This window comes from Zootoca vivipara, chromosome 6, assembly GCF_965207765.1.
Source record: "Zootoca vivipara chromosome 6, rZooViv2.hap1.1, whole genome shotgun sequence".
Classification (NCBI taxonomy): domain Eukaryota; kingdom Metazoa; phylum Chordata; class Lepidosauria; order Squamata; family Lacertidae; genus Zootoca; species Zootoca vivipara.
In genome coordinates this window covers 95,570,145-95,593,986 of record NC_142589.1, presented here as the reverse complement: position 1 = coordinate 95,593,986, position 23,842 = coordinate 95,570,145, and the positions used below count along the sequence as shown (strand labels likewise).

The window sequence follows — 23,842 nt, the reverse complement described above, 5'->3', positions numbered from 1 at the left end:
GAAGCCTTCGGGGCTCCGGATGTGTGCAGGGTTTCAGCCGGTCGGTCGGTCAAAGGTGTTCTCAGGATCGGGGCCTCTGCCGTCACAGGCTGGCAGCTTCGTGGAGCCGCAGGAGAGAGCGGAGGGCAGGGAGGGGACCGAGGGTGGGCAAGTGGCCCCTGAAGGAACAGGACGTGCCCCCCCAACCAGAGGTAGCACCCCATAAGGTAAAGGTAAGGGACCCCTGACCATTAGGTCCAGTCGCGGACGACTCTGGGGTTGCGGCGCACATCTCGCTCCATAGGCCGAGGGAGCCGGCATTTGTCTGAAGATAGCTTCCAACTCATGTGGCCAGCAGGACTAAGCCGCTTCTGGCAAACCAGAGCAGCGCACAGAAACACCATTTACCTTCCCACCGGAGTGGTACCTATTTATCTACTTGCACTGGTGTGCTTTCGAACTGCTAGGTGGGCAGGAGCTGGGACAGAGTGACAGGAGCTCACCCCGTCACAGGGATTTGAACTGCCAACCTTCGGATCGGCAAGTGATTTCTCTCAAAGTGCTGTGGAAATGCAGTTGACCCAACCAGCTACCCACCCACATATGGTGCTTGTCAGAAGACGCCCCCCAGGGGTTTTTGCCCCCCTCCCCAAACTGCAAACAGGAGAGAAACACACCAGTCGGAGAATCACTTCCCAGAGGCCCTTTATTCCCAGGTCGGCCGTGTTCCCCACACTTCAAATCTTGCACGGTGCCCACCAGGCATTTGGGTGAGTGAGGGGTGTCGGGAGAAAGGCACTTTCTTGTGGGGAGCCCAGGGGTGCCTCCTTTTCACGCCACGGAAGGGGCACTTCAGAGCAACCGAGGAAGGGGTCGGGGTCTCCACCCCCGGCCTTCCGTTTGGGGCCGGGGCAGCCAGTTATCTTGCCCGCTCTCCTGCCAAGGTCTGAGTCCCACCACCCAAGCCCAGGAAAACCCGGTTGGCGTCGTCCTGGGACCCAGCCGACCCTCAGCCGCGCTCTCTTAAGACCGGGGATGCAGGAGGAGGCGCGAGGCACTCTGCGTACGCTCAGAGGCCCCTCTGCGATTCACATGTCGGGCCCGGGGTTATTCTGCAGGTTTTCTGCAGAAGTTCACCAGCAGGTTAGAGCGCGGTGCCAATAATGCCAAGGTTGCGGGTTCGATCCCTGAACCGGTCAGCGGCGTATCCCTATGTTGCAGGGGGGGTTGGACTAGATGACCGGCGAGGTCCCTTCCCACTCTGCAGCTCTATGAAATGCGCTCCGCTGAGCACCCAGTGGGTGAGGCTGCCCAAAGGCACAGGGCCTTCTCGGTGGTGGCGCCTGCCCTGCAGAATGCCCTCCCATCAGATGTCAAGGAAATAAACAACGAACGGGCTTTGAGAAGACGTCGGAAGGGAAGTTTAGGGAAGTTTTTAATGTCCGATGTTTTATTCTGTTTTTGATCTGTTGGGAGCCACCCAGAGTGGCTGGGGAAACCCAGCCGGATGGGTAAGGTAAAAATATATTATTATTATTATTATTATTATTATTATTATTATTATTATTATTATTCCTACTGGCGGCAAGGAGGGGCAACCGAGAGGTGGAAAGGGCAGCTCTGAAATTCCCCGAGCAGCAAAAAACGGATCAATAAATAGATAATTTAGGTGGGATTCGGGGCTCGGAGCCACCCCCTCTCGCCCCAGGGCTTTGCATGGAAGCTGGGCTGGGCTTCTCCCCGCTGCTGCAATTGCAGCTGGCTCTGGGGAGGGCACACACACACACACACACACACACACCGGCACAGCAATGGCACACGAGTGGAACAGTGGAGACGAGCCATTGACCCTTGTGATGGGGCGGGGGGTCCGGCTGGATTCCAAAGCCCCCCCCAAGCGCACCAGAGTCTCTTCCATGGGATCAAGAAGGGGGATGGAAGCGTGAGGGTGGGCTTGCCGTTGCAGAAAAGGGTCCTTGTTTTTCTCGAGGTGGGGGTCCTTGAGCAGCCTCTGTGTCCTGAGGAGCCCCCCCATCCAGCCCAGATGGGCGAGCAAAGGTCAGACAGCAGGAGTCAGCCGTGGAGTCCCTCCTCGGGGGGTGGGGGGGCCCTCACTCGGCCTTCTTGGCCTTCCTCTTCCTCGTGCCCTCGTTCAGCTCCTCCCGTGACTTGGCCGGCAGCTGGGGGGGCTGAGGAGGGGGCAGCTCGTGGCCCCCTCCGCCGTGGTGGTGGTGGTCGTCGTGGTGCCCGGCGGGGACGGAGCCGAAAAGGATGGGGCAGGCGACCCCTTCGAAGGGGGCAAAGGGCGAGCCGTGGGAGTGGGTCGCTGTCATGAAGACCTGTCCGGGGGGGGGGAGGAGTCTCAGTTAGTGGCCCCACCACTCACATCCCCTCCAACGTTTCGCCCATGAAAATAGGGACGTCCTATTCCACCCCCTCCAACATTTCTCCCGTGAAAATAGGGACGTCCTATTCCATCCCCTCCAACGTTTCTCCTGTGAAAATAGGGACGTCCTATTCCATCCCCTCCAACGTTTCTCCCATGAAAAGAGGGACGTCCTATTCCATCCCCTCCAACGTTTCTCCCGTGAAAATAGGGACGTCCTATTCCATCCCCTCCAACGTTTCTCCTGTGAAAATAGGGACGTCCTATTCCATCACCTCCAACATTTCTCCCATGAAAAGAGGGACGTCCTATTCCATCACCTCCAACATTTCTCCCATGAAAAGAGGGACGTCCTATTCCATCCCCTCCAACGTTTCGCCCGTGAAAATAGGGCCGTCCTATTCCATCCCTTCCAACATTTCTCCCGTGAAAATAGGGACGTCCTATTCCATCCCTTCCAACATTTCTCCCATGAAAATAGGGACACCCTATTCCATCCCCTCCAACATTTCTCCCGTTAAAATAGGGACGTCCTATTCCATCCCTTCCAACGTTTCTCCCATGAAAATAGAGACGTCCTATTCCATCACCTCCAACATTTCTCCCATGAAAAGAGGGACGTCCTATTCCATCTCCTCCAACGTTTCTCCCCTGAAAATAGAGACGTCCTATACCCTCCAACATTCCTCCCATGAAAATATCGAGGTCCTAAGGAAAAGCAGGATGTTCTTGGATCAAATCAGAAACCGGGGCGGCTTCTGTAGATCTGGGGCTGTCCCTGGAAAATAGGGACACTTGGAGGGTCTTCCCTCGCTTCTCTGGGGGTCCAGGGGACAATGCTACCAGGCCAAACCCGCACTCTTCACACACCCACACCCGAGGTCAGCTGTAGGTGGGGGTCTAACGGTCCCTTTATTCCAGTAAGGTCTGTTTTGGGGGCACCAAGATGGTGAAACAAATAACTTCTGTATTGCCTCCAAGATTGCTGAACAACCTCTTTCACTAAACCCGGGTGCCAACCCTTCTACCCAGCAGAAAGATTTAATTCTTTTCCTCCCGCTAGCCTTGTCCGTCCCGTCCCCCCCCCCCACGGCCTGAGGCTCACCTTACAAACGATCATGAAGAGGGTGAAGAAAAATATGAGGGTGGCTTTGGAGACAGGCAACCAGTGAGCTTGTTGCAGGGTGAAAAGCAACGCTCCGTACAAGCTGGCTTTGGAGGGGCTGCAATAGCAACAGAAATTGAATTTATTTTATTTTTTTATACGATTTCAAAAGCCTTTTCCCCCACCCCCAAGGGCCACATTGCCTTCCGGCGGCAGCATAGTGGTGGTGGGCAGGGCCAGAGGCAAAGGAGGGTGGAGCTACAAAGACTTTGGAACTCCCCGCCTCTTGACGGTCTCCCTCCCTGTCTCGTCCAAAGGCGCCTGCATCAAGGTCCCTCTGAAATCTTTGCTCTGTCCCTACCATCCCAGGCGGGCAGCAGCTGCGCCCAACAGGCAACAGAGCCCTTTACTCACAAGGTCATGTGCAAGAGCTCGTTTGTTTCCGGTTTCCAGATGCCTCGCAGCAGCTGCTCGAAGTTGGACATGAGAGCGACTCCAGATCCTGAGGAAGGAAGGAAGGAAGGAAAGAAGGAAGGAAAGAAAGAAAGATGGAAGTAAAGAAGGGAGGGAGGGAGGGAGGGAGGGAGGGAGGGAGGGAGGGAGGGAGGGAGGGAGGGAGGGAGGGAGGGAGGAAAGAATCATAGAATCATAGAGTTGGAAGAGACCACAAGGGCCATCCAGTCCAACCCCCTGCCAAGCAGGAAACACCATCAAAGCATTCCTGACATATGCCTGTCAAGCCTCTGCTTCAAGACCTCCAGAGGAAGGAAGGAAGGAAGGAAGGAAGGAAGGAAGGAAGGAAGGAAGGAAGGAAGGAAGGAAGGAAGGAAGGAAGAAGGAAAGAATGGAGGGAGGGAGGGAGGGAGGGAGGGAGGGAGGGAGGGAGGAAGGAAGGAAGGAAGGAAGGAAGGAAGGAAGGAAGGAAGGAGGAAGGAAAGAAAGAAAGAAAGAAAGAAAGAATGGAGGGAGGGAGGCAGGAAGGAAGGAAGGAAAGAAGGAAGGAAGGAAGGAAGGAAGGAAGGAAGGAAGGAAGGAAGGAAGGAAGGAAGGAAGGAAGGAAGGAAGGAAGGAAGGAAGAAAGAAAGAAAGAAAGAAAGGAATGAGGAAGGAAGGAAGGAAATAAAGGAGGAAGGAAGGAAGGAAAGAAGGAATGAAAGAAGGGAGGGAGGGAGGGAGGGAGGAAATAAAGGAGGGAGGGAGGAAGGAAAGAAGGGAGGAAGGGACAACTTATTGTTTTCATTAAAAGTTTTTAAGCTAGAGCAGGCATCCCCAAACTGCGGCCCTCCAGATGTTTTGGCCTACAACTCCCATGATCCCTAGCTAACAGGACCAGTGGTCAGGGATGGTGGGAACTGTAGTCCAAAACATCTGGAGGGCCGAAGTTTGGGGATGCCTGACCTAGGAGTTGGATAACTCTCTGCCAGGGATGCTTTCGTGGTGCTCCTCGGGACTCCCTCCCAACTCTACGATTCTGTGATTTATTTAGAAAGCCCCTAGCCCACCTTTCAGCGGATTTGGCGGAAGGAAAGGGGACTCTCTGTGGGCCGAATATCCGGCAAGGGATAGTCCCACCTGCCCCTCCCCACCCTTCATAAGGGAGCTGTTTGCAGAGGAGAACGGGACTCCAGAGTTTCCGGCCCTGCCTGGAGACACCGCAGATGGAATCTAGAGCATTCTGCATGCCAAGCAGGTGCTCTAGCTGCAAAGCTACGGTGTGACCCCTAAATTCAAAGTTTCCAGACCTCATGATCTGATTGAAAAAGGGCTGTGTTAAATAGGGGGAGGCTGGGGGTTGAACCTGTGGCATTCTACATGCCAGGCAAGTGGCCTCTCCTTGAGCCATACCCAGCGCTCTCACAAGGGCAGAGGAGGACTAGGCCAGGCCGAGCGGAAACCCAGCGCCTGGAATTCGTGGGGGGGGGGGCGTGGCGTCCCACCTTTGACGAACCCGACAATGACCATGACGAGCCAGCCGTTGTGGTACTGGTGGTGAGCGTGGTGGACCCCGGCAGCGATCTTGCGGACCCTGACCACCTCCTTCATCGCCACGAAGACCAGCTTGACCGGCAGGAAGCTGACGCACTTGTAGAAGATGTTCAGAGGGCAGTAGAAAGTCAAGTACCTGGAAGAAGAAGAAAGAGCGGGGGGGTGTGGGGGTGAAGCCTGCGGGACTCCCTGCCACAAGGCGAGGGGGGTGAGGTAAAAGGAGACCAGGCCAAAGCTCCTGGACCAGTTTCTACACCTGAGCCTCCTCTCTCCTCCCTCCAGGTGAGCAAGAGGCAAAGGCAGGGGGGCATTCCCATTCAGGGCCGCATGCAGCTCTAGGATGGGGGGGTGGGGGTGGAACAAAGGGGCACAAAATTGTTAGGGGCGCCAAATTTCAACACCCAGCGCTGCCTCAAGAAAGCTGTGCGCTTCCGTCCGCCGAAAGCGGCTTGCGAACCAGGGGGTGACCTCTCTCCCGACAATGGAGCGACTCTTTATTTTCTTATCTCTGTGGCTGTGATCTTCCGGGCACAGCCAACCCCACGCTATGCCACTGCCCCCCCCCCCTTTGTGCTCATGCAAGAGGGATTGTCTGCTTGGTGATATAGAACCATGGGATTGTGCAGCTGGAAGGGACCCCCCGGGGGGGTCATCTACCCAACCCCCCACAATGCGGGTGCCGTCACCAGAGAGGCAGAGAGGTGGCCTCACCAGACCGCCGTGGCCAGGAGGACGCTGGCGTTGTTGCTGAAGTAGTCGACGGGGGCCTCTCCCAGGAGCAGGTCGGCCAGGATGTAGCTGCCGAAGCAGTAGAGCATCGCGCAGACCCAGGAAGCGAAGGGGCTCTGGCGGGACAGTTCCACGGCACCTGCGGCGGGTGGGGAAGGAGAGAAGCGCGGCCCTTTAAACACCTTCCCCTCTCTGGGCATCTTCCGCAGTGAGGAGCTATCTACTGACAAGCTGGATACTGACAAGCTGGAACGTGTCCAGAAGAGGGCAACAAAAATGGTCAAAGGCCTGGAAATGATGCCTTATGAGGAACGGCTTAGGGAGCTGGGTATGTTTAGCCTGGAGAAGAGAAGGTTAAGGGGTGATATGATAGCCATGTTCAAATATATCAAAGGATGTCATATAGAGGAGGGAGAAAGGTTGTTTTCTGCTGCTCCATCCAGAGAAGCGGACACGGAGCAATGGATTCAAGCTACAAGAAAGAAGATTCCACCTAAACATTCGGAAGAACTTCCTGACAGTAAGAGCTGTTCGACAGTGGAATTTGCTGCCAAGGAGTGTGGTGGAGTCTCCTTCTTTGGAGGTCTTGAAGCAGAGGCTTGACAGGCATATGTCAAGAATGCTTTGATGGTGTTTTTGATGGGTTGGACTGGATGGCCCTTGTGGTCTCTTCCAACCCTATGATTCTATGATTCTACCCCGAGGGGTGGTGGCGAGAGACATTTCCTTTCCTCCTCCTCTCCTAACGCCACGATTCTTGGGCATCAGGGACAGAGTTCACCTCGGCAACCCCTTGCCGCAGGAGGCGGTGACGGCCCCCCTCCCCCCAAAATGTCCGTCAACGGAGACGTTCAAGAACCGAGGCGCCACTGTTGGACTGGATGGCCCTTGAAGGTTGAATTCCGGGTGTAAAGGTTTTGGATTACAATGGCGCCTCGGTTCTTGAACGTCTCCGTTGACGGACATTTTGGTTTCTGAACGCCATAAACCCAGAAGCAAATGCTTCGGTTTTCAAACGTGCCTTATGCCACGCAGCTCCCGCTGGGTGCAATCGATCTGTGTCTTTGCAACCATTTTTTTTTTTTTTTGTGGCTGTCTGCGCCTCGGTTTTCGAACGTTTCAGAACTCCGGAACGCATTACGTTGGAAAACCGAGGTACCACTGTATCATAAAAGATGTGGAAGGAAAGGATTAATAATAGGACGCACAGAGGGGAGGGTGGAAGTCCGGGAGATTCCTTGGAATCTTGTTTTTATGATTTCTATGTGATATATCTCTGTAAAATTTTAATTTGAAAAAACCAAATAGATAAATTATATATATACTGTATATATAACACCTCTCGGCTCTGACTCTAGTTTGAAGCAAAAAAAGAGACTTTTGTTACTCCTGTGGGCCATTTGTTGTGGGTTCAAATCCATGAACGCAAGCAGCTGCAAGGAACCGCAAGGGAAGGAAGAGGCCCCCTCTCTCTGTGAACTGGATACCCCTGCCACTGTCTAAAAATAAAGCAGAGAGGGGCCTGTGCCCCCGCTCTCCTCCGCAGACGCCAGCCCACCAAAGCCCAAACTACCCTTTCCCCACTTGCGGAGACGATCCGAGGGTCCCCCATTTTACAGGGTGGGGAGGCAAATCCAGACCTAGACGATGATGCGATTTGAAGCCAGGTACTGTTATGAGAATTATAAGGTCTAAGATATAAAAGAAATGTTCATAAATGTACAAGGCAAACACATACATAAGTATATCAATTACGTGTCTGAGGAATCCTGAAGCGGTTTAGACTCTCCTAAATTGACCTCAAATATTTCTCTGCAAGGAGGAAGGAGATGGGAAAAGCTTTCCAATGGGCTTCGGACTGTAGGGGCTTACACACCTCCCTTTTCAAATACAGTCTGGCGGGTACCGTGACCCGGAAACTGCAATTAATCCAGAATGCGGCAGCTAGACTAGGGACTGGGAGTGGCCGCCAGGACCATATAACTGAGAGATCTACATTGGCTCCCAGTACGTTTCTGAGCACAGTTCAAAGTGTTGGTACCGACCTTTAAAGCCCTAAACGGTCTTGGTCCAGTATACCTGAAGGAGCGTCTCCACCCCCATCGTTCAGCCCGGACACTGAGATCCAGCACCGAGGGCCTTCTGGCGGTTCCCTCATTGCGAGAAGGGAGGTTACAGGGAACCAGGCAGAGGGCCTTCTCGGTGGTGGCGCCCGCCCTGTGGAACGCCCTCCCAGCAGATGTCAAGGCAATAAACAACTATTTTACATTTAGAAGACAACTGAAGCCGGCCCTGTTTGGGGAAGTTTTTAATGTTTGATGCTGTACTGTTTTTAATATTCGGTTGGAAGCTGCCCAGAGTGGCTGGGGAAACCCAGCCAGATGGGCGGGGTATAAATAATAAATTATTATTATTATTATTATTATTATTATTATTATTATTATTATTACCGGTATATATTAAACTGAGCAAACTACCAATATGCGTAAGGGATTCAGGAACTAAGTATTTGCCATCTCCAAGGAATGGCCAGGCTACCCAGAAAAGGCAATTGATAAGGCATGATCAGGTATCCTGGCAGACAGGAGAGAAGCAACACACTCCCATTTCTGCTGGGGACCACCTCTTTCTGTGATGTATGCCTGAAGTTTTGGGGGGTGGTCTTGAGCTACAGGGGAGGCAATTTCAACAGTCTATATAAGAGCTTGTACACCAATGTTCTGGGTTCCTCTCCTCCCTCCCTCCAACAGTACGTTAGCTTGAGCAGAGCGGGCTGCATTCTGCACCAAAACCAAGACCTGCCTGCCTCTCCAAAACCCGTTCGTTCGAGGCCGCAAGAAGCAGCCATGATTTCTGCGCAAAAAATGCTCCGCCGGTGAGGGTAGTGCCCTAGAGAATCTCATCCCTACCCCCCACCCCCACCCCAGCCTTGCTGGGTTCTCTGTGCCCCAGCCAAGCAGCTACACAGCCTGCTTCTAATTTGGGAAAGGAATGAGCACCCAGGGAGGGGAAGGAGGCAAGAAACTGGATATCCTGCAGCTGGCAAAAAGGCAGGACTTATCTTTTGCCGCCAAGGGAAAACGTTAGTGGCCCTCGCAAAGCCGTCCCTGACCAGAACCGATTCTGGGTCTTTCTGAGTGGGTTGCCTTGCAATTCTGGAGCTGAGATCTGGCTACTTCAGGGGGGGGGGTCCTTGAATACAACAACCAGCCCCCTACCCACGTTGAATCAACAAAGCTAACAGCTAGAATGAGAGAATCGAATGAGGATTGCTTTTTTGAAGGGGTGAAGCCCTTTTTGGATTACAGTCGTACCTTGGTTCTCGAACATAATCCGTTCTGGAACCAAGGCACGGCTTCCAATTGGCTGCAGGAGCTTCCTGCACTCAATCGGAAGCCACATGTCGGGTGTTCGGCTTCCGAAAAACGTTCGCAAACCGGAACACTCACTTCCGGGTGTTATAAGAAGAAGAAAAACCGCTCCTTTCCCCTTATGGGGTACCTAAGAGCCCATATAGAGTCCTTTTGTAGGTTCTCTATTATTCCCTTGACATCTGATGGGAGGGGGCCACCACCAAGAAGGCCCTGTCCCTGGTTCCCTGTAACCTCACTTCTTGCAGGGAGGGAACCACCAGAAGACCCTCAGAGCTGGACCTCAGTGTCCAGGCTGAACGATGGGGGTGGAGACGCTCCTTCAGGGATACTGGGCCAAGGCTGTTTAGCTTGGGTGGCCACCTGCCAGGGATGCTTTAGCTGTGATTCCTGCATTGCGGGGGTTGAGCTGGATGACCCTCAGGGGTCCCTTCTAACTCTACGATTCCATGATTTTACAATTCCGCCTCCTAACCAGAAGGGCTGGGATGGGTTGTATTCATCCCCCCCCCCAATTTAATGATATATTTTTTATTAAATTTCCAAAAAACTATACACATAAAATTCCAGTTCATCTAAAAAAGAGGTTTCTTTTCTGTTTCCAACTTCCAAGCCCGTTTCCTGGGGTGCTTATTCCTTATCCCCCCTCCCACTCTGCTGCACCCTATCTTGACACTTTTAATATTGTGATCCTAACGCAATAATCTCTTTCCATCACTCATCACTGGAAACCTGGCTTCAGATTATTCATGTTGCAACATTTCTCCAATTACAGCCGTGCCTCGGTTATCGAATGCCTTGGTACGCAGACGTTTTGGCTCCCGAACACCGCAAACCCGTGTTATAGGAATTTTAAGGTCACATATATACGTTTGTAATAAATGTTCATAACTGTACAAGGCTAACACATACATAAATATATAAACCACATGTCTTGAAACAGTACAGGAAAACAGTCCTAAAGCCATTTTGACTCTTTCAGTGACCTCAAATATTTCTCTGCAAGGAGGAAGGAAATGGAAAAGCCTCCATAGTTATCCTCACAAAAAAGTGGCCAGATGGCCCAGGTAATGCCATCATTCTTGGGTTCCATGATCACTGCAGATGGTGACAGCAGTCCCGAAATTAAAAGACGTCTGCTTCTTGGGAGAAAAGCAATGACAAACCTAGACAGCATCTTAAAAAGCAGAGACCATCACCTTGCTGACAAAGGTCTGTATAGCTATGGTTTTCCCAGTAGTGATGTATGGAAGTGAGAGCTGGACTACGAAGGCTGATCGCCGAAGAATGGATGCTTTTGAATTCTGGTGCTGGAGGAGACTCTTGAGAGTCCCATGGACTGCAAGAAGATCAAACCTCTCCATTCTTAAGGAAATAAGCCCTGAGTGCTCCCTGGAAGGACAGATCCTGAAGCTGAGGCTCCAAGACTTTGGCCACCTCATGAGAAGAGAAGACTCCCTGGAAAAGACCCTGATGTTGGGAAAGATGGAGGGCAGAAGGAGAAGGGGATGACAGAGGACAAGATGGTTGGACAGTGTTCTCGAAGCTACGAACATGAGTTTGACCAAACTGCGTGAGGCAGTGGAAGACAGGAGTGCTTGGCGTGCTCTGGTCCATGGGGTCACGAAGAGTCGGACACGACTAAACGGCTAAACAACAACAGCAGCAATGCAATCAGTGATACATTATCAGGTATCCTGGCAGACAGGAGAAAAACAACACAGATTTCTGCTGTAGACCGCCCCTTCTGTGATGTATGTATGATGTATTGGGGGGTGGTCTTGGGTTCCAGGGTGGGCAATTTCAAATGTCTATATAAGAGCTTGCACACCAATGTTCGGGGTCCCTCCTTGCCTCCTGCGTGTGGTTGTGAGCACCCTGTTGCAACAGTTAATAAAGTTCAGGCTTACGAGCGGCTTTGCTTCTCAAAATTCTCTGGTTAGCCTCTGTTATTATCGCCTACCAATAAACAACGATCTGACTTTTAGAAGACATCTGAAGGCAGCCCTGTTTAGGGAAGTGTTTAATGACTGATGTTTTAATGTATTTTTAATTTTTTGTTGGAAGCCGCCCAGAGTGGCTGGGGAAACCCAGCCAGATGGGCGGGGTATGAATAATAAATATATTATGATGATGATGATGATGATGATGATGATGATGCTTAAAAACCTCCAAGGAAGGAGAGACTTCCACCTTCCGAGGGAGCCCGTCCCACCGTCGGACATCAGAACCCTTTTTCTGATGTATTGCCACAATCTCCTTTCCTAAAGCCTCGCCTCAGCTCTGCACCAGCTAGAGACAAAGGTGGCTTGGCACAGGCAAATGAACATCCACCTCGCTTCCCTGCACCTGAGACAGGAAATAGCCAGGGCGGAGGCAGGTGTGGTCCCAGGTGTGTGGCTGCACTGAACTCGCGGCTATTAGTAATGAGATCAGATCGTTCCTTTTCAGAGGCAGCAGGGAGAGGGGGCGAAAAGCCTTTCTGCCCAACCTCCCAGAAACTGTTTTGAACTCCTTTTCCACCACAAAGCTTGCAACACCGCTTCCCGGGGCGTGTTTGCTTCTCTTTGCAAGTCCATGAGGACTAGCGACTTAACACACACACAAAAAAGACCTGCTGAATTCTCAGGATCATAGAATTGTAAGAGATGGGAGGTTCTTCCGGATGTAGTTGGAATCTCCTTCCAAGCAACTTGAATCCATTGGGGGAAAGCTCATGTTCCCTCTTGCATGTGACAGCCATTGAGATATCGGAAGATGGCTCTCATATCGCCTCTCATATCTCCTCCTTTTTCTCCCAGGCTAAACATCCCCAGCTCCTTCAACTGTTCCTCATCAGGCTTGGCTTCCAGACCCTTTATCATCTAGGTTGCCCTCCTCTGCCCACCTTCCAGCTTGTCAGCATCCTCCATAAATTGTGGTGCCCAGTACAGTGGGACCTTGGTTCTCAAACGCCTTAGTTCTCAAACTCCGAAAAGCCGCAAGTCAGTGTTCCGGCTTTCATACGTTTCTCGGAAGCCAAACATCCGACGCGGTTGTCGGCGATTGTTTGCGGGGCACCTACACCAATCAGAAGCTGTGCCTTGTGGTTTTTGAACATTTCAGAAGTCAAATGGACTTCCGGAACGGATTGAGTTTGGCGCTTTTGTTTTTGCTCTTTATTTTGCGTTTTTGAGGCTTTTTATTATTATTATTAATTTGTTTTTGTGACTGCGTGGAACCCAGCTCAGCTACTGATTGATTGATTGATTGTGTGACTGCAAAAATAGATAAAAGCCCCCCATCCAAACAATGACTATCATCAGTGCAGGTATGAAAAACATTTAATTTTGATTTTCATCACCTACAATACTGTCTTATTTATTTTATAGTACAGTACATTGATCATTGCTTTCATTTTATGGATCAATGGTCTTGTTAGAGAGTAAAAAATTCACGTTAAATGGTTGTTTTAGGGGTTGTTTCTAAAAGTCCAGAACGGAGGATTAATTCGTTTTGCATGACTTTCTACTATGGGAAAGCACGCCTTGGTTTTGGAACGCTTTGGTTTTGGAACAGACTTCCGGAACGGATTAATTTTGAGAACCGAGGGACCACTGTATTCCCTTGTGAGCTGAGGAGGCTGGGAGAATCTCTGAGCAAACAGTACTCCTTCCTGATTCTGACCCCATGGACCGAGTCACAGTCACGCAGTTGCCCAGGCTGGTCTGAAGTGGGTCCTGTTTCCTCCGCAACAGGAATCATAGAATCATAGAGTTGGAAGAGACCACAAGGGCCATCCAGTCCAACCCCCTGCCAAGCAGGAAACACCACCAAAGCATTCTTGACATATGCCTGTCAAGCCTCTGCTTAAAGACCTCCAAAGAAGGAGACTACACCACACTCCTTGGCAGCAAATTCCACTGCCGCACAGCTCTTACTGTCAGGAAGTTCTTCCTCATGTTGAGGTGGAATCTTCCTAATGTTTAGAGGAGCTGGGTGCCAGCCGGGGATGGCCTCTCCGGCTCCCCTCCCTACATCCCTCAGGCATGCCTACCAACTGCTGCTGACCCACATCCAGGCCCCCTCTGGGTCTGGGCACCTGGCCTGTCCTTTCAAGGAGAAAGAGCCCCAACTGCCTCCATCCATCACACCGGAGGTCTCAGCCTGCTGGAGGGTCTCAGATTTCCCCAAGCCAAGGTTGTCTCTGGCTCCTTGGCGCTGCTGACTGCGTTTCTCTGGGACATTCCCACCCCACACTTCTTTATTTAGAAAGTGTGCTGCTGCTGCTGCTTGGGGACAAGAAACCCAGCACAGCATCGCCGCCTCCGCCACCCTAAGTACACAAACCCCCCACCCCAATACAGCAGCCCCCTCCCCCATGACTGAAATACAGCGAGGTACCACTGTACAGACTAGACCCTTGGGGTCCCGTTGTATGGGTCTCTTCCCCTCCCCAAAGTCTGTAACCCTCCCCAACTGGGAACACATACAGGAATCAGCAGAAAGCCAGAGGAGGGTGGGTGATTCAGTCTCCAGAAAGTCCATGGCAGGACAGGAGGTAACAGTGCTTTTGGGAGGGTGAGTCTCCCTTCCCTCTTTTTTCACAGCTGCAGGATTTATGTTAGCAGGTGCAGACCCTCAGTTACTTAAGTATTTTTATCATTTATTTATTTATGGGGGGGTTCCCCCCCAGCTACGCCCATGCCCCCCTCCTCTTCCTTATGCCCCCTAAATCCAGTGCAGCTCTGGAGGTGGGGGGGGGGGAGAGGCTTGGTAGAAGGGTAACTTTAAAGCTGCTGTGGGGCGCGGGGATTTGGCACCGGGAGAGATGGCGACAGAACCATAATAAATCACCCACCCCCGGGGGGGGGAAATGGATGAATGGGGATGTTTTGAGCCTATGGTTGGTGCAAGGGGGTCGCACGGCCGGGGAGGGTGGCCTAACCCCGTGGGAGGAAAGGTCCAGGCAGGGGTCGCAGGAGGGGGAGCGCCGCGCACGCACGCACGCGAGGAGGGGTGGTCTTGCCTTTCTCATATTTGAGGTAGAGGATGGAGACGACGAAGTAGCCCAGGTCGAAGACCGGGAAGACGGGCAGGCGGGCGAAGGCGGCGGCCAGGTCGCCCACGTCCAGGGCCCCCACCAAGTCCATGGCGCCGGCGGCGGCGGCGGCAGGTGCAAGCGGGGGAAGCAAGCAAGCGCGGAGAGGCCGGGAGCGCACGGGAGCGCACGGAGCGCGGAGGAGGAGGAGGAGGAGGAGGGGGACGCAGCGCCGGGGGAGGGGCGGGGGCGGGGGAGGATAGGGAGACGCCCCGCCCGCCCCCTGCAGCGCCGCCCCCGCACGGCGGACCTCCCTCCCTCCCTCCCTCGGTGGGGGGGGTGGGGGGGTACATAGGATGGAAGCGCTCTTGGACTGTGCCAAAACCGCTTGGTATCTATCCAGGAGAGGCGCGCTTTCCCCGGACTGACAGCCAGGCGCCTCCTCCGGGCTTCAAGGCAGCAGGTGAATTGGGGGGTGGATGCTGCCGGATTCTGGATGCGGGCGGGGGGGGTGGACTTGGGGTGAACTCTGCCCTGGGAGCCCCCCACCCTTGACAGCCAAGAAACCAGAGCCACCACTCTCGGCAAGAAAGAAAGAAAGAAAGAAAGAAAGAAAGAAAGAAAGAAAGAAAGAAAGAAAGAAAGAAAGAAAGAAAGAAAGAAAGAAAGAAAGACGGAAGGCCGACAAAGAGAGGAAAGGAGCAGGTCGTTAGTTCTGCAAAGTGCGGAGTTACAAATACAAATGCACGGGAATAGAAGTGGCTTTTATTTTATTTTATTATTTTTTTATTTATACTTTTCAAGCTTGTGCGTTTCACCAGTTCACTAATTTTGTACATTTCAATACTTTTGCATTCATTTCAAAACCTGACTTCCTTCTTCTTCCCCCCTCTTTCTGCGGCTCCTTAAATTTAATTTTCATATCTTCTGCCTGTCCAGATTAGCCTAATTTGCTCATTTGTTCATCTTCTTTCAATATATTATTTGGGGAGAAGTGGCTTTGGTGGAGGCTCTCGCTCGCCTAATAATAATAATAATAAATTTCTATGGGTAGGAGCCCCAGGAGCAGAGGAAGAAGGGGGCTCCTGGGAAGGGGGGGAGGGGGACCTGCCCCAGAACTCAGCGGGAAGGGCGGCTAAAACGAAAACCTTAACACTAGACCAAAATCACCATCACCATAATCCATCATCATCGACTGATAGGGAGGAAGTAATGGGCAATGGCTTTGCTGCCACAGGAAGAGAGAGGACTTGGGATCGGGTCCTCCTCGCTTGTTGTTTCCCATAAGGGGGAATTGGGTTTGTCACTGTGAGATCAGGACGCTGAACTCCCTGGGAACTTTCCTTGTGGAACCTCCAGGCGCAGAGGCAGTCTATCTGGTTTCCTAGGGGTATTTGGCCACGCAGGGGATGCTGGACAGGACGGGTCCATTTAGGCCTGATCCTGTAGGCTCATCTGATGCTCGGGCTTGAAGAAGGGGAGGCGGCGGGGCTCCGTGGCCAGGAGCCGCTGCCTCAGAGAGCGCCCGGGTTCTGGGTTTCCTGGAAGAAGCGTGTCTTTGGCCACCGTGAGAAACAGGTGCACGGATCCCCGCTTTGGCCCGACTCAAGTGCACGGCTCTTCGGTTTGCATTCTGCAGGGAGAGTGGGAGGAGTCCAGATCTTCACTTTGCCTTAATCCGGATTAACCTTACCCTACCTCACTCCTCGGATGGCTAGTTAACTCCGGTTTCGACCCCTGTCGCCGGTTACGCCGGCCAGGATCTGAAGGAAAGCGAACTCGGGGCCTTTGAACTCGGGCAGAGGCTCCCCCCGCGTACCGGATAGACTCAGGCTAGAAACCACAGAATTGTAGAGTTGGGAGGGACCCCAAGAGTCATCCAGTCCGACCCCTTGCAATACAGACAGGTGCTTAGAAAGTTGATGTGGATTTTAATCTGTTTTAGTATGTCTTAAAGAACTGTGATTTTTTTTTTTAAAAAAAACGGATTTCACTGTTCTACTTTTTTTGTAAACCGTTTGCAGGGTTTTTATTTTGTAACTATCCAGCGGCGCGTGAATTTTATGAAATAAATAAATGGTGCAAAATGGGTGCCACTGGACAGGACGGGGAGGAGCCCGTTAGTTATCTCACGCCTACCAGACCCTGATTTGAGCTTTTCTCGTTCGTAGAATCATCTAATCCCCCAGCCATTAAAAAACCCGGCGTGCATTCGCCAGTACCTGGCAGCAGGGAGTTCCGCAAGTTAACAGAAATGGGCACAGTCACCCAGTGTGATGGGGCTTTTTACTCTGAGCCAGATGCCCTTCTCCCCAGATGTAACTTTCCCGTCCCCCAGTTTCCCCTGAAACAAACTCCCCTCCTCTTCCCGCATTTACTGTTTGTCATCAGCAAAATCTAAGTTTCAGAAAGGGCATGTGGCTTCACAAGCTACTACTGAGCGTGCGCGGGTTGCGAGGCGCATGCTCAGTGGCGGGGAAGCCCAGCTCCGGCGAGCGAGCGGGGCCTGCGGAGGGGGGCGTGCTTGAAGCTGGTGACGCATCAGCGGTGCCTCCTCTTCCCAGAATGGGCGAGCGCCACCTGGCGGCCGAGGCGGGGAAATTAAAAACAAGGGAGGGGGAAGCCGTCTGCTCATTGGCTGCGGCGCTGATTGACGTCACCTAACGGTGGGGGGGAGCTCTACTTCCGGTAGGAGACTGGAAGCAGCAGGATGCTGGGCGATTTGCTGCTCTTCGGGTGAGTGGGGAGGGGGGGAGGGGAAAGAAGCAGGGTTGCTAAGCAACCCCTGTCCAAAAATGAGGAGGCAGGGCAGAAGAGGATGAGCCCCCCCCCCTGCAATGGGTTCATAGGGCGCCCCTGGGGAGGATGCATGCAGCAGGAGCTTCACCTGACGGATTCCTGCCTGTCTCGCAGATTGGAGGGTGATGGTGGCTGCAGGGGGTGCCAGGAGGAGAGGCGATCTTCTTTTGCTTCATTTCCATTCCCTCCCAACATCTGCCCTCCAGATGTTGCTGCACTCTTAGATTAGATTAGATTTCTTTATTGTCATTGTGCAATTACAGTGAGGTTACAGTGAGCTGGGGCTCCAATATTTTGGGCACCTCATGAGAAGAGAAGACTCCCTGGAAAAGACCCTGATGTTGGGAAAGATGGAGGGCACAAGGAGAAGGGGACGACAGAGGACGAGATGGTTGGACAGTGTTCTCGAAGCTACGAACATGAGTTTGACCAAACTGCGGGAGGCAGTGCAAGACAGGAGTGCCTGGCGTGCTATGGTCCATGGGGTCACGAAGAGTCGGACATGACTAAACGACTAAACAACAACAACAACAAGGGGGACAGTGGTTCAAAATCGGAAAAGGAGTACAGTACTAAGATCATGGCCACTGGTCCCTTAGAAGGGGAAGAAATGGAGGCAGTGAGAGATTTTACTTTCTTGGGCTCCTTGATCACTGCAGATGGTGACAGCAGTCACGAAATTAAAAGACGCCTGCTTCTTGGGAGAAAAGCAATGACAAACCTAGACAGCATCTTAAAAAGCAGAGACATCACCTTGCCGAAAAAGGTCCGTATAGTTAAAGCTATGGTTTTCCCAGTAGTGATGCATGGAAGTGAGAGCTGGACCATAAAGAAGGCTGATCGCCGAAGAATTGATGCTTTTGAATTATGGTGCTGGAGGAGACTCTTGAGAGTCCCATGGACTGCAAGAAGATCAAACCTCTCCATTCTTAAGGAAATCAGCCCTGAGTGCTCCCTGGAAGGACAGATCGTGAAGCTGAGGCTCCAATACTTTGGCCACCTCATGAGAAGAGAAGAATCCTTGGAAAAGACCCTGATGTTGGGAAAGATGGAGGGCACTAGGAGAAGGGGACGACAGAGGACGAGATGGTTGGACAGTGTTCTCGAAGCTACGAACATGAGTTTGACCAAACTGCGGGAGGCAGTGCAAGACAGGAGTGCCTGGTGTGCTCTGGTCCATGGGGTCACGAAGAGTCGGACACGACTAAACGACTAAACAACAACAACAATTATAGTGAAATTGGATGCTATCCAATAAAAACAAAAACAAGAAACAAAACAAAAAACACATTTTCAGCCACACATTCACAAACCTACAAAACTCTTCAGGTCAATTATTTAGTTACACTATTTAAGATGGTTACTGTATAGCTCAGGCATCCCCAAACTTCGGCCCTCCAGATGTTTTGGACTACAATTCCCATCTTCCCCGACCATTGGTCCTGTTAGCTAGGGATCATGGGAGTTGTAGGCCAAAACATCTGGAGGGCCGCAGTTTGGGGATGCCTGGTATAGCTTTTGGGTAGAAACTCTTTTTTAGTCTATTTGTTCTTGATTTCATTGTTCTATATCTCTTGCCCGAAGGCAGTAGTACGAAAAGACTATGTCCCGGATGAGATGGATCCTGTAAAATATTGGGCAGCCAGTAGGACCAGTGGTTAGGGATGGTGTGGCGATGAGAGGTGCTAGAACCTGGGAGACACCACGGTTCAAACCACCCCCACCCCCCACTACTCAGTAGCGGAGCATGACTTCAGTGGCTCTCAGCCTTGGCTACCTCACAGGACTGTTTGGGGGATTAAATGAGAAAGAAATTGGCCAAAATGACCAGAAGAATCAGAAATTGGGAAGACCAAACTTTCAATAAGGAAGGCCGGGGGGGGGGAGGGAATTATAATTTATCTTAAAAACCATTGTAAACAGTTGAACGGTTAGCGGGACTGGAATAACACTTGTAGTTTAATGATGAATTTTGGGCACAATGGGAGATGTAAAAGATTTGGATTACATTATAGAAGATGCAGGAGGAAATGATTAACAATAAGACACACAAAGGGGAGGGTGGAAGTCCGGGAGACTCCTTGGAATCTTGTTTTTATGATTTATATGTGATATATCTCTGTAAAATTTTGATTTGAAAAATGACACACACACACACACACACACACACAGCAAACTCCGCCCCTCCAGATGTTTGGGACTACAATTCCCATCATCCCTGACCACTGGTCCTGTTAGCTAGGGATGCTGAGAATTGTAGTCCCCAAATCTGGAGGGCCGGAGTTTGCCTATGCCTGAGAGAGAGTGTCCAGGAGATTTTGTGTTTTTTTGTTGCATGTTGGATATGTGATTGTAAATCTTTGATTCGAAAACCAAATAAACGAATTTAAAATAAATAAATGAGGAGGGAGAGAGCTGTGGTCCAAAGCTAGGTTGAGGAAAAACCCCACCCATTGAAAGCTGCTCAGTTTCTCTTTTTTCCTTCTTTCTTCCACCCCATGCAGGACACTGTTGGTCAATGCAGGAGCAGTGTTAAACTTCAGGCTGTAAGTGATCAGAGGTGGGGGGAGCTGCTGGGAGGGAATTGGGGTCGGCTTGGGAGGAGGACCACAGTTCTGGCTTGGAAGGGGTGTGTGTGGGGGGGGGGGGTTGGATTGAGTGCTTCTGCCTCCGCTCAGGAGAAACCACCTTCCAGCCACTTGTTCTCGACGAAGGCACCGCGTTCAAGTCCTGACACCTCCGGCGAATGAGGCTTATAGCCGAGCTCAAGGAGTTTCTCCGCTTTCCATGTACTTGGTGGAGTTGGTACGATTAAGCGTCCCTTCAGCAGTATTCAGAGGTGTAGTGTCTCGGGGGGGGGGTGGATGGGGCTTGCCACCTGTGGAAAGGTATCCCATCTAGGAGAAGGAAAACTCTGATCCTAAACCCTTGTGGGACACCTTCTGGAAAAGAAAAGGCTAAGAAACAAACCATAGTACGCAAATCCAGAGTGGAGCCCCCCCTAAGGTGGTTGGGTGGCTCCTTGTACGCCTCCTTCCGGCAACTCCTGCAGCCACGTGGGTGCCAAACGTCTCCTTTGGACCCTATCGGTGAGGAGGGCGGGGAGGGGGGGTCTTGTCGCCTGGGCAGCCCAGGGCCTCCAGGCACACTGCCCAGACTTGCGCCCTAGAGCAGTCATTTTGGTGCTGCTACTGCAGCAAAAACAACACGGGAGGCAGCAGTAACAAGCGGGTGCTGTGGTTCTCCAGCAGTTTTACTTTGCCGCCGGGGGTGCGCTCCATTGTCTTCCGGGACGGACGGATGTTGCTTACCTTCCAAGTCCCGGACTGCAGAATCCGGGACCGGCAGCCGTGTGACACCGGAAGTTGCGTCGACGTAACTTCCGGTGTCGCTTTGCCCTTCTATGGGCACCAAAAATGGCCGCCGGCGGCTTCAAAAGGAGCTTCTACGCATGACCGGAAGTGTGTCAACGCAACTTCCGGTGTCACCCTGCCCATCTATGGGCACAAAAAATGGCCGCCGCCGACACCGGAAGTCGCGTCTACGCACTTCCGGTCATGCGTAGATGCGACTTTTGAAGCTGGCGGCAGCCATTTTTTGTGCCCATAGAAGGGCAAATCAGAAAAAAAATGGCCACCGGCAGGAGAAAATAACGGAGAAAAACGGGAGACGAAGTCATACGGGGGACCACCGGGAAAAGGTAAGTAAAAACGGGGGTTTCCCGGGGAAAACGGGGTACTTGGCAGCTATGATGTTGGGACGTAGGTGTTCCGTTAAGCCAAACCCATTGGTAGAGCTCTCGTCTTACGCTCATTTGTCTAGATCAGGGGTTGTCAACCTGGTCCCTTACTGCCCACTAGTGGGCGTTTCAGGATTCTAGGTTGGCGGTAGGGGGTTCACGGCACAAGCTGAATCCTGCTTCCATCGAGCACTGGTGGGCGGTAAGGAAAGTTTACCATCAAGAAAGATGCATTAGTGGGTGGTAGGTATAGAGAGGTTGACTGCCCCTGGTCTAGATCCCTTTCAAAACATTGTGAGATGCTGATGCTCTGGCTTGCTGTAAATCCTTCTCTTTCTTGCCTCTTAGGAAGAAGAAAGAGAGCCAGGGCTTTGGCGAAGAAGTGAGGGAACCGACAACAGGTAATACCCTCCAGGCAGGCACGGAGGTGGAGCTGAGGCCTCCATGCTGCACCCACCTTGCCGTGCATCGTGACCCTCTAAAAACCCCACTGAGCTTGTGTGATTTCATTGTTGAAGCCTCCCAAGTTCTGTCATCTCCAGAAAGAGCTGGCAGAGGCTCCGGCCTGAAGCCCCGGACAGCTGCTGCCAGTCAGTGTAGACTGTTCTGAGATCGGTGGGCCAATGATCCAACAGCTTCTTCTGCAAGAGAGTCCTTGCATGGGATAGTTTTGCCCTCCATCGAGGCAACAGGAAACCTGCCGCGAAGCCACACCGCTGCCTGGCATTCCGGACCGCTTGGTTCCACGCGGGTCCTGCAGTTGCTTTAATCTAATTCCTCAGGGACGGCTGCGAGTTCCAGACACTCAAGGATCCCGGTTAATTCATACGCTAAAGCCTGGACGTTTACCATTAGCAGTGCCTGGCCTCTCCCTTGGTTTCATGGAGGTTGTTCTTAAGAACAATCCTGCAAGAATGAATCCATATTGATCTAGAACCAATTCAAACAGCAGCAAATCTTCCCAGCTGCCAGGGGCTTCCTGCTTTTCAAACGCATGTCCTCCTGCATTAACTGGGCCTCGTGGCGTTTCAAAAAAGTGCCTAGAATTGAACTCCAAAGTCAGAAAAATGTTCTAATGCTACATATAAATTGCATCTTGTTTGATAAACCGCAGTCACCCCACATAATTTTCTCTTCTAGCTTCCCCTTACAGGATTCATATTGAATTACTTCTAAGGATTCCCACCAATATATTGCATTTATCATCCACTGTTGTTGTTGTTGTTTTTATATAAAAAAAAGAATCAATTGCAAAGTGCCTTGCTCACCACTTTGGTACTTAAAATATAACGATTGCAAGCAGCCTCAAAGCTGGGGCTCAGGGTTTCTTAGAAACTGAAAAACCAGTGCAGTTTTTAAAGGTTTGGTCTCCCATCTTGATTTGAAATGGCGCCCCATTGTACCCCAACATCGGCAATAATCTGCTCCTTGATCTTTGCAACCATTGTGCAAAATCTGGTTATGATCTTTAGCAAGCAGAGAAACAAACAGCTTTCCAAAATCCTTATTAGTAGATTAATTAGTTTCCGTTATTGTGCACAAACATTGTTGTGCATGAAAGCGAGTATAGCTTGAGAGGACTGGGGCGGCAATAGGGACACCTGCCATTTTATTTCATTTTATTTCCTCCTAGGTGATAACATCAGGGAGTTTCTGCTCAGCCTGAGATACTTCCGGATTTTCATCGCCCTGTGGAATATCTTCATGATGTTCTGCATGATTGTGTAAGTCAGTGGGGGGAAAGGGTGCCATCTTCCCAGTTGTGTGCCTCTTAAACTTGGTTTTTGGGGCATTTCACGTTAATATTTATTACTTGCAGCCTCGTACCTGACGCTGCTCAGGAACCGAAGGGCTATGGGGAAGCTGGATTTGAGCCAGTAAGAGGTCCAGATTTCACATCGGCACACCATGGCCCTCTCTTTTGCAACATGGGGGGCAATAACCTTGGGCCTAACTGGAAGAATCCGTTGTCCATTTTCTCTTCTCTTTTGTCTTCTAGGTTATTTGGATCTTAAACCATCTTTGGTGGACTTTGCTGCTGGCTATAACAACCTGGGAGTGACTTTCAGCTGGATGTAATGTCTTCACCATGAAGTTTAAAAAAAAGCCGTGTTTTTAAGCATTGCAAGTGTCTTGGTGTCTTATTTCTTCGAAAAAGAGAAATCTCATGAAATTGTGACTTCTTTTTGTGGCCAAGCATATATAAACATGGTTTCTTTTGCCTGTGGTTGTGGTGGGGGGTTACCTAGTACAGTTGTTATAAACTGGTTTATTTGAACCATGGTTAGGCCTTAAATGTGTGAAACCTGCCCAGCGGCTTAACCATGGTAATTTTGTGACCAAGAAACCGCAATCTGAAGCCATGGTTGGTTGTTGGCATTACGAAAAAGCTTGGTTTTAACTGTGATTTGGTGTGATGGGGTTCCTTGGCCGTGATCCGTTCGGCATTAGTAGCTGGAAACGCAAACCAAACTCTGGAGAAGCCAAGCCATGTTTTGTCTGTCTCTGGAATGACCCGTGGCTTGTTCAGCAAACCATGGTTCTGTCGTCTTCTTCTTTGGCGATCTCTCATAGCTGAATAAGATTGTCTTCCATAAACACGGTTTTAACAGTGAGCCCGTAAGTGACTTTAGAGGCCAATTCTGGATCCCCACGTCCTTCCACAGTGGGGACATTGGCTTCCAGGCGGGAGTTGATTCCCGTGAGGGTTTGCCAAGCGTGCCTTCCT

The 23,842-nt window shown here is 51.4% G+C and overlaps 2 protein-coding genes across 2 annotated transcripts; one reads left to right on the top strand and one right to left on the bottom strand.

The window, feature by feature from the left end:
• Positions 1–667: 667 nt before the first annotated feature.
• Positions 668–14,798, bottom strand: TMEM38A (transmembrane protein 38A). Its single transcript, XM_060276503.2, has 6 exons — positions 14,565–14,798; positions 6,168–6,324; positions 5,408–5,592; positions 3,885–3,972; positions 3,471–3,588; positions 668–2,318 (listed from the first exon to the last, which is right to left on the bottom strand). The coding sequence occupies exons 1-6, from the start codon at positions 14,686–14,688 to the stop codon at positions 2,091–2,093; spliced, it is 900 nt and encodes a 299-aa protein (XP_060132486.1). The 5' UTR covers positions 14,689–14,798; the 3' UTR covers positions 668–2,090.
• A 2,474-nt stretch (positions 14,799–17,272) lies between these two features.
• SMIM7 (small integral membrane protein 7) lies at positions 17,273–23,236 on the top strand. The gene is made up of 5 exons (XM_035117043.3): positions 17,273–17,312; positions 19,880–19,921; positions 21,463–21,515; positions 22,748–22,838; positions 23,114–23,236. Exons 1-5 carry the CDS (start codon positions 17,287–17,289, stop codon positions 23,127–23,129), a joined length of 228 nt encoding a protein of 75 aa, XP_034972934.1. The 5' UTR covers positions 17,273–17,286; the 3' UTR covers positions 23,130–23,236.
• Positions 23,237–23,842: the final 606 nt, after the last annotated feature.

Excerpts from the sequence above, each read along its gene's own strand:
- TMEM38A (XM_060276503.2), bottom strand. The coding sequence starts at position 14,688 with ATGGACTTGGTGGGGGCCCTGGACGTGGGCGACCTGGCCGCCGCCTTC. Across the intron at positions 5,593-6,167 it reads CTCCTGGCCACGGCGGTCTG|GTACTTGACTTTCTACTGCC; the intron begins GTGAGGCCACCT and ends TTCTTCTTCCAG. Across the intron at positions 3,589-3,884 it reads GAGCTCTTGCACATGACCTT|CCCCTCCAAAGCCAGCTTGT; the intron begins GTGAGTAAAGGG and ends TTGCTATTGCAG.
- SMIM7 (XM_035117043.3), top strand. The coding sequence starts at position 17,287 with ATGCTGGGCGATTTGCTGCTCTTCGG. Across the intron at positions 17,313-19,879 it reads GGCGATTTGCTGCTCTTCGG|GACACTGTTGGTCAATGCAG; the intron begins GTGAGTGGGGAG and ends CACCCCATGCAG. Across the intron at positions 19,922-21,462 it reads GCAGTGTTAAACTTCAGGCT|GAAGAAGAAAGAGAGCCAGG; the intron begins GTAAGTGATCAG and ends CTTGCCTCTTAG.